We start from the raw sequence: 17,254 nt of genomic DNA on the forward strand, positions 1-17,254 counted from the left end.
CGTTCACTTTATCTCCATCCAAGGCTTAGTAAATAGATGCCAGAGTGTGCTAGAAGCACCAGAGCAGGGAGCAACACCCCAGGCAGGAAAGAGGAACTGCACGGGTTGTGTAGGTGCTGGAATGAATACTATAAATATAAAATCTGTATATACTTGTGCACAAGTGTGCAAAGATTGAAGAAGATACAATCTTGTCTTAAAGGCATATGTGACATATAGAAAGCCTGGTCATATCTCTTTTACAACAAAGACAAAATAATATTTGAATTTTGGAAAGATTATGCACTAGAAAGAATTGATGCACAACTTGTTAACCTGCATGTAGCGCAACTATTATACGCCCAAACCCTCCTCCTATTCGCCTAGATACCGCAGACGGCGCTGGAGTGAATGGAAATGGGAGCATGGATAAGCATTTCTTTGCGGTCCATCACCACGTACATCTGATAGAAATTCACTGAACTCAGAGCTGCACAAACCGCTCTTCTTGGCCAAAGATGATAGGCATTTGGTAAATTGTCTTATTAACCAGTGGAGACAACATATTTTGGGAAAAAGCAAAACACATTGAAAAGGTTTTAGGAGAGAGGAATATGCTTTAAAAAGTAGCCTGTACGTCCCATTGTAAATGTGCTTTTCATTTGCGGAGAGAGAGCGAGAGAAGTAAGATGTTTGTAAGTTTTAAGAGGAGTGGAATGTAAATTACTTACAATCACTGTCATGCATGGAGAAAACAATGTTAGATGGTGTTTTTCACATTATCATACGCTGCGGGTGAACACAAAAGCATTTGTCTCCTAACTCACAACAGCGACATGATCCAGAACACAAGCTTTCCTAAATATGGCGATAGGAAAATAAATGCTCATTTATAAACCAGAAATGTATCAGATCTTTTAAAAATGCCAAGGCTAGAATACAAAGCAAGGACATTTAGGGGCAGATTCAATTAGCCACGGTGTTTATCACACGGGTAAAACTCTGAATTTATAGCCCAAAGATATTCAATTATTAAGCATTAAATCCCGCAAACCTGCCCCTAAATAATGCTTTAATGCACACTTAAATTTTAAATGCACGAAACCAGTCACTGAGCATGATTCAATTATCGGCTACACCATGATATGCTGTTTCGGAATGGCACATTGCAACCAACAACATCGCTAGTTTTTCCTTGCACCCCATAGAGGTGTGCAGGAAAATTTGTGATGTTGAGCTACCTTAATATGTGGAAATGCATGCAGCTGGACAACGCTGGATGTTCGGCACCATGCGTTCACTAATTGAATCGCCACCTTTGAATTGAATGCACCTAAATCAGTTATTTGTAAAGATTTTCAGATTTCGTTGATAGAATTTGTTCTTAAGTGTTCCCAGTCCTATCTGATTCACACCACTACACCGTCCCAGCCCTACCTCATCCACACCACTACGCCATCCCAGCCCTACCACATCCACCCCATGCCGCCATCCCAGCCCTACCTCACCCACCCCACGCTGCCATCCCAGCCCTACCTCGCCCGTCCCACGCTGCCATCCCAGCCCTACCTCATGCACACCACAATGCCGTCCCTGCCCTACATCATCCACACCACACTGCCATCCCTGCCCTACCTCATCCACACCACCATCCCAGCCCTACCTCATCCACCCCACGCTGCCATCCCAGCCCTACCTCATTTACCACACACCACCTTCCCAGCCCTACCTCATCCACACAACGCCATCCCAGCCTTACCTCATTCACACATAAGCCACCCCAGCCCTACCTCATCCACACCACAATGCCGTCCCAGCCCTACCTCATCCACACCACCATCCCAGGCCTACCTCATCCATCAACGCTGCCATCCCAGCCCTACCTCATCCACACCACCATCCCAGCCCTACCTCATCCACACCACACTGCCATCCCAGCCCTACCTCATCCACACCACCACACCCGGCCCTGCCTCATCCACACCACTCTGCCATTCCAGACCCACCTCATCCACCCCACACCACCGTCCCTGCCCTACCTCATTCACATCACAACACCGTCCTAGCCCTACCTCATCCACACCACACCACCATCACAGCCATACCTCATTCACATCACACTGCCATCCCAGCCCTACCTCATCCACACCACCACACCCGGCCATAACTCATCCACACCACACTACCATCCCAGCCCTACCTCGTTCACACCACAAACCCGACCTAGCCCTACCTCATCCACACCACACTGCCATCCCAGCCCTATTTCATCCACACCACACTGCCATGCCAGCCCTACCTCATCAACCCCACACTGCCATCCCAGCCCTACCTCATCCACCCCACGCTGCCATCCCAGCCCTACCGCATTCACCCTACACCACCGTGCCAGCCCTACCTCATCCACACAACAACGCCGTCCCAGCCTTACCTCATTCACACATAAACCGCCCCAGCCCTACCTCATTCACACCGCAACGCCATCCCAGCCCTACCTCATCCACACCACACTGCCATACCAGCCCTTTCTCATCCACACCACAATGCCATCCCAGCCCTACCTCATTCACACCACAACGCCGTCCCAGCCCTACTTTATCCACACCACACTGCCATCCCAGCCCTACCTCATCCACCTCAAACCGCCGTCCAAGCCCTACCTAATCCACACCACACCTCCGTCCCAGTCCTATCTAATCCACCCCACACCGCCATTCCAGTCCTAACTCTTCCACACCACACTGCCATTCCAACCCTACCTCATCCACACCACAATGCCATCCAAGACCTACCTTCTCCACACCATTGTCGCAGACTTACCTTATCCACACCTCACCGCTGTCCCAGTCCTAGCTTGCCAGCACCACACCATTGTCACAACTCTACTCCTTCCATACAACACCGTCCCTCAAGCCGTACCTCATCCACATCACACCACCGTCTCAGTCCTACCCCATTCACCTCACACCACCGACCCAGCCCTACGTTATCCACACCACACCGCAGTCCCAGCCCTACCTCATCCACACCACAGTCCCTCATTCACACCACCACTAAAAATACCGGATTTAGCCGTGCAAAGCAGCTAAACCTGTCTAAAAAAGTGGTTAGGATGCCCAAACCACCATTAGGGCGCCCAAAAGAACGAACTTTGCACACATTTCTTCTCACACCTCAAGAGGCTGCGAAAAGAATTGTGTTCCTCTGTAGCTTTAGGCGTCCGAAAGGAGCAACAATTGAATTGCTCCGCCAGGTGCCTATTTGTACAGACACTCAGCAGGGGCATCTAAAACAACTGAATCACCTCATTAGTGCAAAGTGTGGTGGGTGAAAGGAGGTTATAGATATGCCAGTGGACATTACCCTCAACTCCCATGGAAAATGTGGAAGTCAAGCTCAATTTCTACAGGGATAAAAAAACAGCGTATAACTTTATCCATCAGATTAACTATACAAAAGTAAAAGTATATAGAAACAATATTAATTGTCATTGGAAAATTATCCTTGTTATTTTATTTGCAGAAGTTTCTTCAATAAATATGAAAATTAAAATAAATAATTAGTTTGCAGCATCATAGCAAGTGAATTAAAAAACAACAACAAATATTTGCAAATAGAGTAAGTCTTGACAGATTGAGCTAGAATTATACATTATTTATTCCTGTTAGGTTAAGTAATAAAGAGCAGTATAATGGGCATATTCACGCCTTAAAATAACTGCACAATCTATTTTGGGACTTTAAAAAAACTGGAAACTCTCAGCATCCTGACTGTACATGCAATCTTCCTCCGGTAGCAGGGAATTAAATCCACAAGACTGTATGCATTTCCCAGAGGAGAGAAAAGTAAAGTGAAAATGCAAAGGCTGTGAATTAATCTTCATTTTATTTTTTCCCAAAAAAGTAGATGAATAACTTCACACCTTATGACATGTCATGATTATATTAGAAAAACAAACAACTTAAAGTGATTAAAAAGATGCATGATGAGTCATATTGTCCATAATTCTATTATATATTGGGTCCTCATGAAAGTGCTAGTTTTCATTAAAGCACTGAAATGTTGATTTTATATATATATATATATATATATATATATATATATATATTTATAACATCGTCCAAGTACTCTGCACTACTACCTATATAAAGTCCAACAGTGGTCGGTGCCTTCCTCAAGGTAGATAACAATTGTAGCAACGTTAGGCGGCACTCAGACAGTTACTGAAAACAAAATAAAGACACGGATGCTCCGCAAGTCTAAGTCAACATTTCAATTCTATTCAAAGAATTTCCTGATGAAAACTCTTTGAGTAGAATTGAAACGTTGACTCAGACTTGCGGAGCATCCGTGTCTTTATTTTGTTTTAATTAACTGTCTGAGTGCCGCCTAACATTACTAAAATTGTACATATATATATATATAAGCACTAGGGAAGTTGTTGATATAAGGTACGTGTGTCCCAGGTTTTTAGCTTCAAATGCTGGGCATACCCTATACAATAATCTGAAGTAAAGATTACAATAGTTCTGCACAGAATTTCATTATTTTATGATGTATTTCACACCTTATGATTGCAAGAAAAAATCCCCTTGTCTCTTCTATGGTCCCTTCTAATGAGATATTTGGATATTTGTTTCTTTACTTAATTTTTGTTATTATGTATATATTTATTTCATATGAGACACTTGGGTGCGACCTATCATTGTACACATGTGTATACCTCGTATCAAAAAGAAAGAAAAATAAATAAAGGATGAGAACTATTGGTGCACTCTGGGGACTGTTAATGTAAGGCTTTGATTGTTCTAATTAAAACTTAACTTTTATTATGCTTTTATAATAAATTGTGCCAAAATGATTAAAAAATATATAGAACAGTGATAAATATTAGAAATAAAGTGATAGAAAAATGAATAAAATAAAAACCTCTGTGTCTTCTATTTGTGTCAATTGCCTTAAATTGACCTTATTGTATTCAGTATTTGATGGTATTTTGTTCCTAGTCTTATACGGCCTTTCTTAGGGCAAAGACAATTTCTTTATGCCAGTACAATGCTCCTTTACTTAAATGGAGAGAATCAGCTATGTAATAGCTGTATTCCCCTCAAAGTTATTATGTTTCTTTAATATGTTATTGTGTATTTATTCTTAAAACAACAATGTTGCTATTCTCATTTTTGTTGATCAGCCAGTGTTTGTGCATAGTAATAAATATGTTCATACATGGCTTCAAAAATTCTATTGATATACTCCTTAAAAAATCTTATTATACTGTAGGTCATTATATATGGAGATATATCCATGTGTGAACCTCATATATAGTTTATGCAGTTACCATAGGACATCGTACTTAAACGAGATCCTTTTCCATAAGATCTATATATGTGGTTCTATTAGCACTCATTGTATTTCAAAGTCTCTATTATTTGATAATGTATAACTCTCACCGTTATTACAATCAGCTATTATAAACATAACACACTGATCTCAATCAAAAGCTGTATCCCGCCGTTAATACATGCAGCTTATTATGGGCACAGCGTGCTATCTCTAGTTGCCGTTGGCAACAGCGGCTTTTTGAACACCATATATGTGTAATTATTAGTGTCCACTTCTCGTTGCTGTCCCTCGCGGCTGTTGTGGACACTGTGCGCGGGTCTTTATCAGAGCCTGTGCTTCGTACTACTATAATGTGGCGCGTCCCTTCACCACAGACCCCGCTTGTATTGCAGTGAATGGGATCATCATACACCCGCTCCCCGTCGCTCGAGTTCGGCTGGAGCGCTGATGTAATAAAAGTTATGCCCTATGTAGTGCACTGATGCATTATTATAGAACATTGACTGACACATTTAACTATTACCATTATTTTTCACATGAAAGACACAGTAGGTTCAATACCTGTCTATGCACATTTCACCGGATGTCCGGCATCTTCTTGCCCTGAAGATGCCGGACATATGATGAATAGTGCCACCCTCCCCTGATCTCACCATCCATTACTGTCATGGACTGTTATCTTAATGAGATGTGAGGGACAGAGGGCCTGACTCAGAGGCGCTCACAAAAAGCGAGCGCTCGCTCTGAATCAGCTTTTTTTTTTTACCTGGCCTCCTGGCCGCTCGCTAAGCTGTGGGTAACCACCCACAGCTTTTGCGAGCGGCCAGGTTATGGTCGCGACCATCAGGTTGCGACAAGACCCTTGTGGTAGGGTCTCATCTGCCGCAAGCCCCAGTGAGCTTCCTGCTCTATTAGAGCAGGAAGCTCACTACTGACATCACGAGTGATGTCAGTAGGGCTGCCCACAAACGGCAGGCGTTCCTTCAGGAATGCCTCCGTTTGACCAGCCACCCCCCTCCCCGCCTACAAAACAGGGCGAGCTATCGATCAACATCGACAGCCCCCCAGTTTGTAGCGAGCTCCAGAGCGAGTGAATTTCTCACTCGCTCGCTCCGGGACTCGCGCGTGTGCAATGCCCCACCATTGACCCGCTTACAAGCGGGTCTGAATGAGGCCCAGAGACCGAACTGTGAGTGGTCCAGAAGCCGAACGGTTCCCTTTTTGTGACCCGTATTTCTATAGCATAAAGCCTTCACAACCACACTTCCTAATATCGTTACTTACTAACATCTAAAGCGGTGATCTACTGTAATTCTCTGAGGAACTTTGCGTCACTTGGGTGCCAATGCTCACTGTTTATCTGGATGTTTCAAGAGCACCGGTCTGCTCTGAGTTACGAACAAGGGAGACAAATGGAGCAGTATAAACATAGAACCCCCAGATAAGCAACATGCATCAGCAAACGCAATGGAGAAGCTTCAGAAGGAGAGTTACAGCAAAGAACCCTTCTTAGCTGTAACATAAATGAGAATAAGGAAAAGCATTGGTAATGGCACTGTACAATAGGAGTCACATAGCGAGAGCCATGGGGCCAATTTGATCAGCTGGGAAACCTGTAGTGTAAAGACACTGAAGCATAATGTCTTGTGTCATTCATCGTCTCCAGCTTGTTCTTGTGACTCTAGTTTTCAAGTGAGACAGAACATCCTGTAGTCTATTCTATTATCATAAAGTTCCCAGAAGCACAACATATTTCAAAGAGATTTAGTTTACATTAGGAGCTTAGAGTATATCAGGAGATGAGTGATGACTTAGTGAGCACAGGGATGCATGTGTCAGGGGCAGTGTTATGATGTGAGGAGGGGAATGAAGGCAGTAGGAAGCCATAGACAGTTATATAGCAGAAGGAGCAGCGTCCCCCAGCAGCACAGAGTATACCAGCAGATAAATGAGCACAGGGATGCATGTGTCAGGGGCAGTGATATGATGTGAGGAGGGGAATGAAGGCAGTAGGAAGCCATAGACAGTTATATAGCAGAAGGAGCAGCGTCCCCCAGCAGCACAGAGTATACCAGCAGATAAATGAGCACAAGGATGCATGTGTCAGGGGCAGTGACATGATGTGAGGAGGGGAATGGAGGCAGTAGGAAGCCATAGACAGTTATATAGCAGAAGGAGCAGGGTCCCCCAGCAGCACAGAGTATACCAGCAGATAAATGAGCACAGGGATGCATGTGTCAGGGGCAGTGATATGATGTGAGGAAGGGAATGGAGACAGTAGGAAGCCATAGACAGTTATATAGCAGAAGGAGCAGGGTCCCCCAGCAGCACAGAGTATACCAGCAGATAAATGAGCACAGGGATGCATGTGTCAGGGGCAGTGATATGATGTGAGGAAGGGAATGGAGGCAGTAGGAAGCCATAGACAGTTATATAGAAGAAGGAGTAGGGTCCCCCAGCAGCACAGACTATATCAGGAGATAAGTGAGGACAGGCCTGCATGCGTAAGGGGCAGTGACATGATGTGAGGAAGGAAATGGAGGCACACAGAAAGCAACAGCTTTCAAGTTTGATATTGTTGAAGTATGGAGTGTGCTCCTGCGCTAGCTACATAATGCTCCTCTAAGGAAGCATTTGCCCTTACCAAGAGGGCCGCTGGTTGTCCTCTGTGCATGTGTGGTGCCATTCTTGTTAGTGTGTATAAATGCCACAGTGGGACAAAGGCATGTTCCTCTTTGCTCCAGAGACCCTGCTATTTACCTTAGCGATACCGTCTACAGAGTATACTGCTACCATATATGAGTTCACCGCTAGTCACATACATCACTGGCTGGTGACTTTTTGTAGAGCGATAAGCACTTTGGACTCTCAACATAGTGAGTACACAACAAAATTGGTTTCTCTATTTCCCTGCTGTGTGATCTATGACAAAGCAATAAACCCAGTGTTCTCTTTATATCAGAGGGCCTGATTCAGAGCCGGACGCTATTTGCGGACGCTCGTTCAGAAAAAGGGGCCGGCTATTTAAATTGAGCGCTTGCTCTTTGCGGTCTGTTGACGCCTCTATGTCTGAGTGAGCGAACGAAACATGCGCTCGCTATTTTGTAAAGACGCCACCTGGCCGCTCGCATCCTACGTCATCTCCGCTATTTATTAGATTAATCGAGTACATCGAAAGGCGTCTGAACAGCTCGCAGTGCTTGTGGTTGGATTTTCCTACCGCAATCATGCGAACAGTTGAGGCTAAGAAACAACCAAGTGACGTAGTTGATGACGCTGCTTTGTTAATTATGCACACCCTTAAAACGCCCGTTTTGACCATTTGGCGCGCCTGCGTTCGGATCTCCACTCCCCGTTTTCAAGCACCTTCAACTGTTACCACCCACAAACGCCTCTTCCTGTCACTCAAATTAGCAGGCACTCGCAATTTTGCGAACACACATTTTCCGACCGCACTGACTGGTTGGCGCATGCGCATTACGACCCATACGCATGCGCAGATGTGCGAACATCGCTCGGAGCGAACGAGCGGCCACTTACGAGCGGCTCTGAATCAGGCCCAGAGGACCTAAATACAAGTTCTCTTTAAGAAAACACATTTGTTTGTTGAAGTTAGAATGCCTCTAAAAATAAAGCTGTTGCTTTGTGAAACTGATTTTGAGTAGAAATACCAGACCGGTACCGTGCCTATGGAGAATAATGTCAGAAACAAAACATTTTGAAAGATAATTAAACCAAAATTATCTTCATTGATCCAGTTTAATCTCGTGGTGGAACATGGAAATGTGTTCCATACTCGGTACATTCTGTGTTTCCATGACATCATACCACGGCATGAGATGCAAGAATTAATTTCACGTGTCGCAAGCAGCACAAATCTCGGCATCGAGTCCTGAACTTGGCTCCATCCACCGCCTACTGAGTAGGGAGTGTGTCAATGAGCGGTGCGTGCCAGGACTATCAATGGTGCTAGCACAATCGATATATATCAATTTATTTACATTCTTTATGTATCTTCCCTTAGGAAAAGGAAGTTCTAATGGTCTTTTTTTTTTTACTTTGAAATGTTTGAAAGATCTTAAGATCGGAGATATTCAACAATCCTTGAAAGAAATTATTCAGGAGGGAAAAAAACCCCAGTAAAATATTATCCTATAACATCTCATGACAGATATCCATATGTACTAGAAGAGAGAGGAAAAATCACCTTGAATGATTTAAAACTTGTACCATAATTGTCTCAGTAAGGCAGAGATCCGGCAAGGAGGGACGGCGTCAGCTACATTAAAGAATTGAAAATATCAGGATTATGTGAACATTTGGTTGGCATTATTCCCAGCGCACAAACCACTATAAAAATAAACTTTTTATAAAAGGATTTAGCCTATTGTAACAAGGGGAAATTTCTTTCTTTATAGAGAAGATTGAGTTGCCGGATTCAAAAATCAGATGAAATGCTTAAGCTGCTACTTGCTTATCGTCCATCCATGGACCTAGAACCTCTTCATCGCCCGCGACCGTTCTGAAGTATTAACTAAAAAGACAACACTGGCTCGTTACAGTCGTATTTCAAAAGGGAAACAAGGCTCAAGGCCGGACTTCTGGGTGTGAAAGGCAACAAATTTTCTCATATGTGATTTTAATAGTAAAGATTTCCTTTGATCTCCATGGTGCAGAGAATAAAAGGGACACTGGGAAAAAAAAAAATCTGGGCTCCTTATACAGGATGTTGAGATAGGATCAGTAATTGGAAACATAATAATGTCACCTGGAAGTTAAGTGGCCACAGAAAGTGTGGATTTCCACGTTTACACACCAAAGAATGTGAATTGACTCGTATACAGTTACGAGAAAATGTAATATACAAAAGGGCAACCAGGAGAAAGGTCTCTGCAGACACACCTGTTATAGGTTTATATAACTACAGTAAGATAGACTGTACGCTGTTTGGGTCAGAGCTCTCTCACCAGGTACATCTGGCCGTTTGGCACACAGACGCCTTTCGATGTACTCGATTAATCTAATAAATAGCGGAGATGACGTATGATGCGAACTGCCAGGGGGCGCATGTTTCGTTCGCTCACTCAGACATAAGAGGCGTCAACAGACCGCAAAGAGCGAACGCTCAATTTAAACAGCCGGCCCCTATGTGAAGAAAAAAAAAAAAAATATATATATATATACTGTATTTGTGTGATTTATTGTATTCTTGTGTCATTTTTAAAAATCTTGTGTGTAAGGCTGTCATTGCTTTTTTATACAACAGCGACTAAATATTTTATCTAATAGAAATATTACAAATGTATTGCTTAGTAAATCCTAGGGGTACAACAGCAAATAGGCTGCCAGGGGATCACCCAGGGGAGGAAATGCTGAGACACACGGTTCCATCTGATCTCGGTAACCATCAAATACAAATCGCTCTCAGTGCAGAGACCGTTCCGAGACATCACCGACGCCAGAATGTAACACACATAGGGCCTAATTCAGTGTTGCACACAAACCCAACGGGCAGCATCAATGACAATTGGGGGCGGCGATGGGGGAGTTTTTGAAAACGGTGGCATGCTGGCTGTGTTCTCAAGGCGTGCCGAGGGCCAGGGTCTGCGTCTTCCAATGCAGATTTCCTGGACTCTGCAGCGTGATTACACCGGACATCCTCAGTAAGCAGAGGGTTACTCCGATAGTCATGCAAGTGATCCGATGTTGCGTCTCCGCAACCAGCCCAACCCATGCACACGCTCCACATGAGCCGCTACCCCATGCACCAACCTGCCACAGGATCTTCTTACATATGTCCCAACTGCCCCTATGTGTGCAGGCCAGTCCTGACCAGTGGACCCTAGACTTCTTGACCAACAGCACCCATTTCTAGGCATATAGGGGAGTGTTTAGGGGAACCTTTGTGCATAACGCCATCTCATGCATTATAAGGAATAATGTACCCCTTATTGTCAAATATAAAGATAACTTTGGTCACCTTGGAGATTTGTGACCACACTAAATCACTCCACCTGCAGCCTGAGGCTTGTACATGGCCACACTACAACTACGTGTCACAGTGGGGGGGATATGAGTCTCCCCGAATATCACTGGCCCAGTAGTACATATCCTGATGTAGGCAATAACACCATGCCAAAAGTCACCATTTAATTCAGTGCCTTATAAATAAAAGCATTCAGTCTGAGGTCAGGTGGCGTTAAACGTTCCCAGAACTCCTCCTGACATGTGATATTTGTTTAATGAACAGTACGGCTACTAAATAAACAGCCTGCACTATTCATCAAGCGTTGCACTTCCAGTGCATTGTAGCAATCTCGCAAGTGACAGCCATGTGGAGGCTGCAGGGGCAGTTTGCACTGACATGTTTTTAATTTACTGTACATAATTTATTTCCATTTCCTCCTTTGATGCAGCCAAACTTCCCGTCCATACTCCGATTGGCAAACATTATGATTAATTCCATTGATTCACGATTTTCCATCTTCTTCCACTTATCTGCTTAATTTAGATCAGAAACCAGTAGCATGACCACTACTTCAATTACCATTTCTCACATTCCGTTTCTGCTGGATAATGTACACTAGATTCATTACCCTGTGCTGTGTATGATGTGTTCTTAAAAACAACTTCAAGCAAAGTTACTTTTCCAATCAGTGGCCTAGCATGGGCCGTGTTGGTCAGAGCTGAGAACTGTATAAAGTCTCATACATGCAGGAGTCTTCCTTTGCGCTCAACGTACATACGGCCTGAGCTGTATCTATCAGTTTATGGACCAGCAAATCGTGCTCACTAACCCTTAAGAAGAAAGTGACAACAGTACGCACAGCATATAGAGTGACTGGTGGTGGAACGGTGGTTGCCCTCTTGCATTAATGCTCCATCCAAAGTCTGCTCATGTGTATTGTCACCACTCTCTTCATAGTATATAAAAATAAAATGATCCACAGATGAGTAACAAAAGTGGTGAAGCCTCCCCTTGTGGGGTCAAAGTTCATCCTTAACCCAACCACAAAATCCCCTCTACAGTTTTACAGGATGAAGCGATCAACAGAACCCCTCCCCCACCCCCCTCTGTTACCTGAATCCTGACCGCTGCATAACAGTATGTTAGAGAATGTAACCCACCCATCCCTATTTCCCTGGCCTTTGGGAGCCTCTAATGGACAGTACACGGCTTTGAGGTTCAGCGTCAGTCAGCTATTGGTTACAGCAACTTGGTGAGGTTTTCAGTGAACCCCTAGTTGCTAGCAGAGGAGAGGGGGTTTAGGAAGAGTAAATTGTTCAAAAGCGGATCACGCCATTAGATAAAGGTGAATCTCAGAAATACAACAAATATATCCGTTTTTCTGGTTTATAAATATGACTTATCAACAAGATATTCGCAGCTGTTACTAAGTGTAATACATAGTCTAGATGACAATGACATGAGAAAGTCAGAACAATACATGGGGTAATGAAAGCCTGGCCTGAGAGGAACCTACAAACACTACATTTTACTCCCAACACCCACTACCATAACTCTCTGCCTTACTGAGACAATTATGGTACAAGTTTTAAATCATTCAAGGTGATTTTTCCTCTCTCTTCTAGTACATATGGATATCTGTCATGAGATGTTATAGGATAATATTTTACTGGGGTTTTTTTTCCTCCTGAATAATTTCTTTCAAGGATTGTTGAATATCTCCGATCTTAAGATCTTTCAAACATTTCAAAGTAACTGCACAAAGTCACAGATAAAGCACAATGGAACTTGTGTGAGAAAAAGCACCGGCTGCTGCATCGTAGCACTTCAAATACAGATTGAGGCTCCGTGGCACAGAAATGTACAAATGTCATACATCAAATTGATCAGTGGAACCTAGTAAAGTACTTTTATTGCTTCAAGTTTTGTTTTTATTTATGTACACACACATGTTGAGCTAAAAAGAGTTTTTCATGTGCCAGTCGCCCGGGACCTCGCGTGCCGAGAGGGTCTTTTTGATGCAACTGAAGTCACAGTGTAAAGGTGGGTACACACCTGACCGATATATCTGAAGATTGTGCAGAACATATGTTATGCATACAGACCGCCCGCTTTACATGCGCCCGCCCAGCTGAGCTGTCAATCACCGCCGGCCCGTGCAGTAAGTGCACTGGCGGTCGGCTGATCGCCTGTACACACATCATAATGCACCGATATATCTGCAGATATATTGGCCATCGGCTGTGCAGCACAGTCAACGTGACATGTCTGTGTACGACGTCGTTCACAGACATATTGCTGGTAGACACTGGCTGACGCACACACAATATGACAACTGATCGGCCAATATATCTGTCAGTATGTACCAGCATTAGAAGATACATCTGACACAAATACAGCGCAAAGGGGAAGGAACTAGGACCATGCACCTTCTTTTTTTACAAAGTAGGTGCTACCATGCTGAGGCTTGTAGTGCCATGCAGGAAAAATAGTTGGCCTACTCTAAGCACTAACAACACTGATAGTCAAAACAGATAAACACACTCTACAAATAACATGTTAAGAGTTAAGTAGTGGACGGGACTGGGTTAAATAGAAAGTCAGTGGATGGAACTAGAAGAACTAAGTCAGTCCCTACTGAGCGGGACATAGAGCTAGGATAACTCGTATAGTATAGCTGAGGGACTCTGGCAGCACAAGTCTTTACAGCTGCTCTGACTCCCTGAATGCTGGTGGGACTGCAGAGTGACACCTATTATTGGTGACCACTGGAAACATGAGTTACGTTACCTTACAGTATCTCTATTTATGTGCTAGCAACCTAACAGCTAAAGCACTAAGTAATTGTGTTTGGCTGGTCCAGAGGTGCAAACCAGGCTCTCTTTGGACCTCATTCAGAGTCGATCGCTTGCTGCAAGTGATCGCTCTGAATGAGGGCGACCACTTACTTTTTTAAGTGCCGCCTTCTGGTCATTCGTTAGGCTGTGGGTTACCACCCACAGCTCTAGCGACCAACCAGGGTGATGGTCGCGATGGTCAAATGGGGCGAGCTGTCACTCAACATCAACAGCTCGCCCCGTCTGCTACGAGACCCCTAGCGACAGAGCGCCCGTCGCTAGCCGGGTCTTGCGCATGCGCACGACGGAGCCGGCTACGTCGTGCGCATGCTCTGTGGGGACCATCGACCCGGTTGTGAGCGCATCGGCACTTGCGACCGGGTCTGAATGAGACCCTCTATCTGGTGGAAAGACTCAGCTCAAACACATAAAAACACCTGTGTTGCGCCAAAACCATGCAAGCTATTGCGTAAGGCCCTATAGCTTTATAAAAAAAAGATTGTTTGTCCAATCAGAAAAAAAAAATACAAGCAAACAGTGTTCCGCTGGACTTTCTCTATGCAAGAAGTGGCTCTAAAACACATAACAAAAGATTGTAGTCAATGAAAATATTGTAAAAAAAAAAAGCAAAAAATTTAAAATAAAACAAAACGACTATTCTATATGCACAAAGATTGTCAATAATAGTAAATACAGTATATGGGAAAGATTTCTGGACTGCACAACCTCACTATATATATGATGGGAGGTGCTACCTGATGAGACTAATTGCAGGCACAGAAACAGACAAATCTCAGGTGCACAACTCAAAATTATTAATAATATATATAAATGCAATAAAATTTTGCAATCAATAGAGGTTTTTAGCATAATCATGGCCAAGGTTATGGGCCTACCCACCATAAAGAATGAAAATAAAAAAGTGAAGTACATATATATTAAACACGCAGTGAAGGGTTAAAATGTGTTATAAAGGAAAATGTGTTATAATGCAGTGCCCTGAAACAGATTAACCAACGCAATCCAGGGGGACCCACACCCCAAAAATGAACCAAAGTTGCACTACAGTATATAACTTGTAGGACTTACACTTTTCTTACTATGGTGGTGCCCTGGGGCAGCATGGCCCATAACCTTGGCCATGATTATGCTAAAAACCTCTATTGATTGCAAAATGTTATTGCATTTATATATATTATTAATAATATTTTGGAGTTGTGCACCTGAGATTTGTCTGTTTCTGTGCCTGCAATTAGTCTCATTAGGTAGCACCTCCCATCATATATATATATATTCAGGTTGTGCAGTCCAGAAATCTTTCCCATATACTCCATTTAATGTGCTTTATTGCACTTCTGAGGAAAGGAAACGCCCGCATATTGGATTAGCACCCTTCCTTATTGGTTTAAAAGCATGGAGTATGGTAATGTATATGCACACTGTATTAGGCACAATTCTAGGTAAGTCCTACAAGTAGAGGATTTGTCATTAAGAAACGGCAAATAGTCCTGACTTATCACTCCAGTGTGTACCCAGCCTAAGAGGCTTTTACAAAGAAACCTGTTTGCCTTTTGCATTTGTTTGTGGCCATGGTCTCAGAATGTGTATTTCTGTACTACATACACTGACAACAGGCTGTCCATTTCTTTAATTCACAGAGTTATATTCAAAGACACAAAAGTCAGTTTTAAAAAATGTTCCATTCATACTGTACAGTTGCACTTATGTTTTTCAGCTCGGCAAATCTGTAGGAATAAAACAAGTAAAGCAAAAACATGAAAGATTAAGTATATTTTACTCCCGTGCCCCAAATCTCCAGGTTACGTTATCTCGTCTTCACCAATTTTTCCCACCGCGGAACTTTATGAACATGTTCAAGAAAATCAATATTACCTTCTTCCACGATAGGCCTTGGCACTACGAACGGGATCTCTTGTATTGGTTCCATGTATTTATGCCCAGTGCTCATTATTTTTATTTGTGGCAAGCAGATAACGAGGGTTCCTGGCATTGGGACCTGGCTGTGGTACCAGCTTCTCACCGTCCCTGGGATGTCGCTGGACACGATGGTGCTTGGCGACGGTAGACTGTCACTCGGAAAGAAAACGCAGCATGTCTGGATCTCCACCTGGAAGATGAACAGAACAGAGGACTGAGTGTTCAGGAACAAGAAGGGCTCAGTGGTGGCAAATAAAAACCAAATATAGATCACAACAAACTAGTCACCCGTGCACATGCAGGGGCCGTGAACCCTGTAAAGACCCCACACTGTTTTCAATATGGAAACAAAATAATTGATGTTAGCATTATTAAAGAACCTACAGCTCTCTCTCGTTGGTGCCATTTTCTCGGTTTTCAAAATCTTAACAATACAGCTAAATTTGTCCCATTTATCTAGATTATTTTACCGCATGAGTCCTCATAACAATTGCTGCATATTCATACTGATTCCCCCTGCTGCATTTGCGATCCCAGCACTGTGATGGAAATCGCAGGCTGGGATCACCATCGCGACCATTGTGGACGGCGCCAGGCCCCTGGCCAGCTGAGTAAGCCTCAGCTTACTCAGGCTGGCCGGCTTGCGAGCCCAAGACACTGCGTTGTTCAACGCAGATCCTGGGCTGGCCACTCCCAGAAGCCGGGACGGACATGCCCCCATTTCAGGGAACGCCGGCCACCCCGCCTCTTGAATGCCCCTGCCTGTCAATCAAGCAGAGGCATTCAAGGGTCTGCGTGCAAATATGCAGGACCCATTCTGCACACTCGCACACACAGATTCCCGATAACAGTCCTGAATCAGGCCCTATGTTAATACTTTAGATAATTTGGAATTTTTCAGTCATATTACCCGAGTCCTTTCTCTCCTCTAAGATGAACAAGTCCAGCTTTTAAAATGGCGGTTTTATATTTGAAGTGTGATGAACCCTAGTGATAACTAGTACAGTTCAGAACAGTTAGGTGAAAGTACAACGTATAGGAGTGCTGAGGACACAATAACCCAGGCCCGGACTGGTCTTGATGGTGTATGCACTACTGCCTTACAGCAACATCTGTCACCCGGTGCAAGGCAGCAATTTTGCGCCCCCTCCCTTCCTGTACCTGGAGTTTGTCCTTGCTCCTCTATAAG

At 43.8% G+C, this 17,254-nt stretch overlaps 1 protein-coding gene across 6 annotated transcripts in view; it reads right to left on the reverse strand.

Annotated features, from left to right (window-relative positions):
- Positions 1–17,254, reverse strand: part of VPS13B (vacuolar protein sorting 13 homolog B) — a 1,086,122-nt gene that overhangs the window by 524,153 nt on the left and 544,715 nt on the right. For all 6 annotated transcript variants that reach the window (XR_015869381.1, XM_088442693.1, XM_088442694.1 and 3 more), the window contains exon 23: positions 16,021–16,255. Coding sequence is in view for 5 of the 6 variants with exons in the window: in XM_088442693.1 (XP_088298819.1) it covers positions 16,021–16,255 (235 nt within the window). In the remaining variant the exon portion in view is untranslated. The remainder of the gene's footprint in view (positions 1–16,020; positions 16,256–17,254) is intronic.

Source organism: Taudactylus pleione, unplaced genomic scaffold (genome assembly GCF_031769625.1).
Source record: "Taudactylus pleione unplaced genomic scaffold, aTauple2 ptg000314l, whole genome shotgun sequence".
NCBI classification, from domain to species: domain Eukaryota; kingdom Metazoa; phylum Chordata; class Amphibia; order Anura; family Myobatrachidae; genus Taudactylus; species Taudactylus pleione.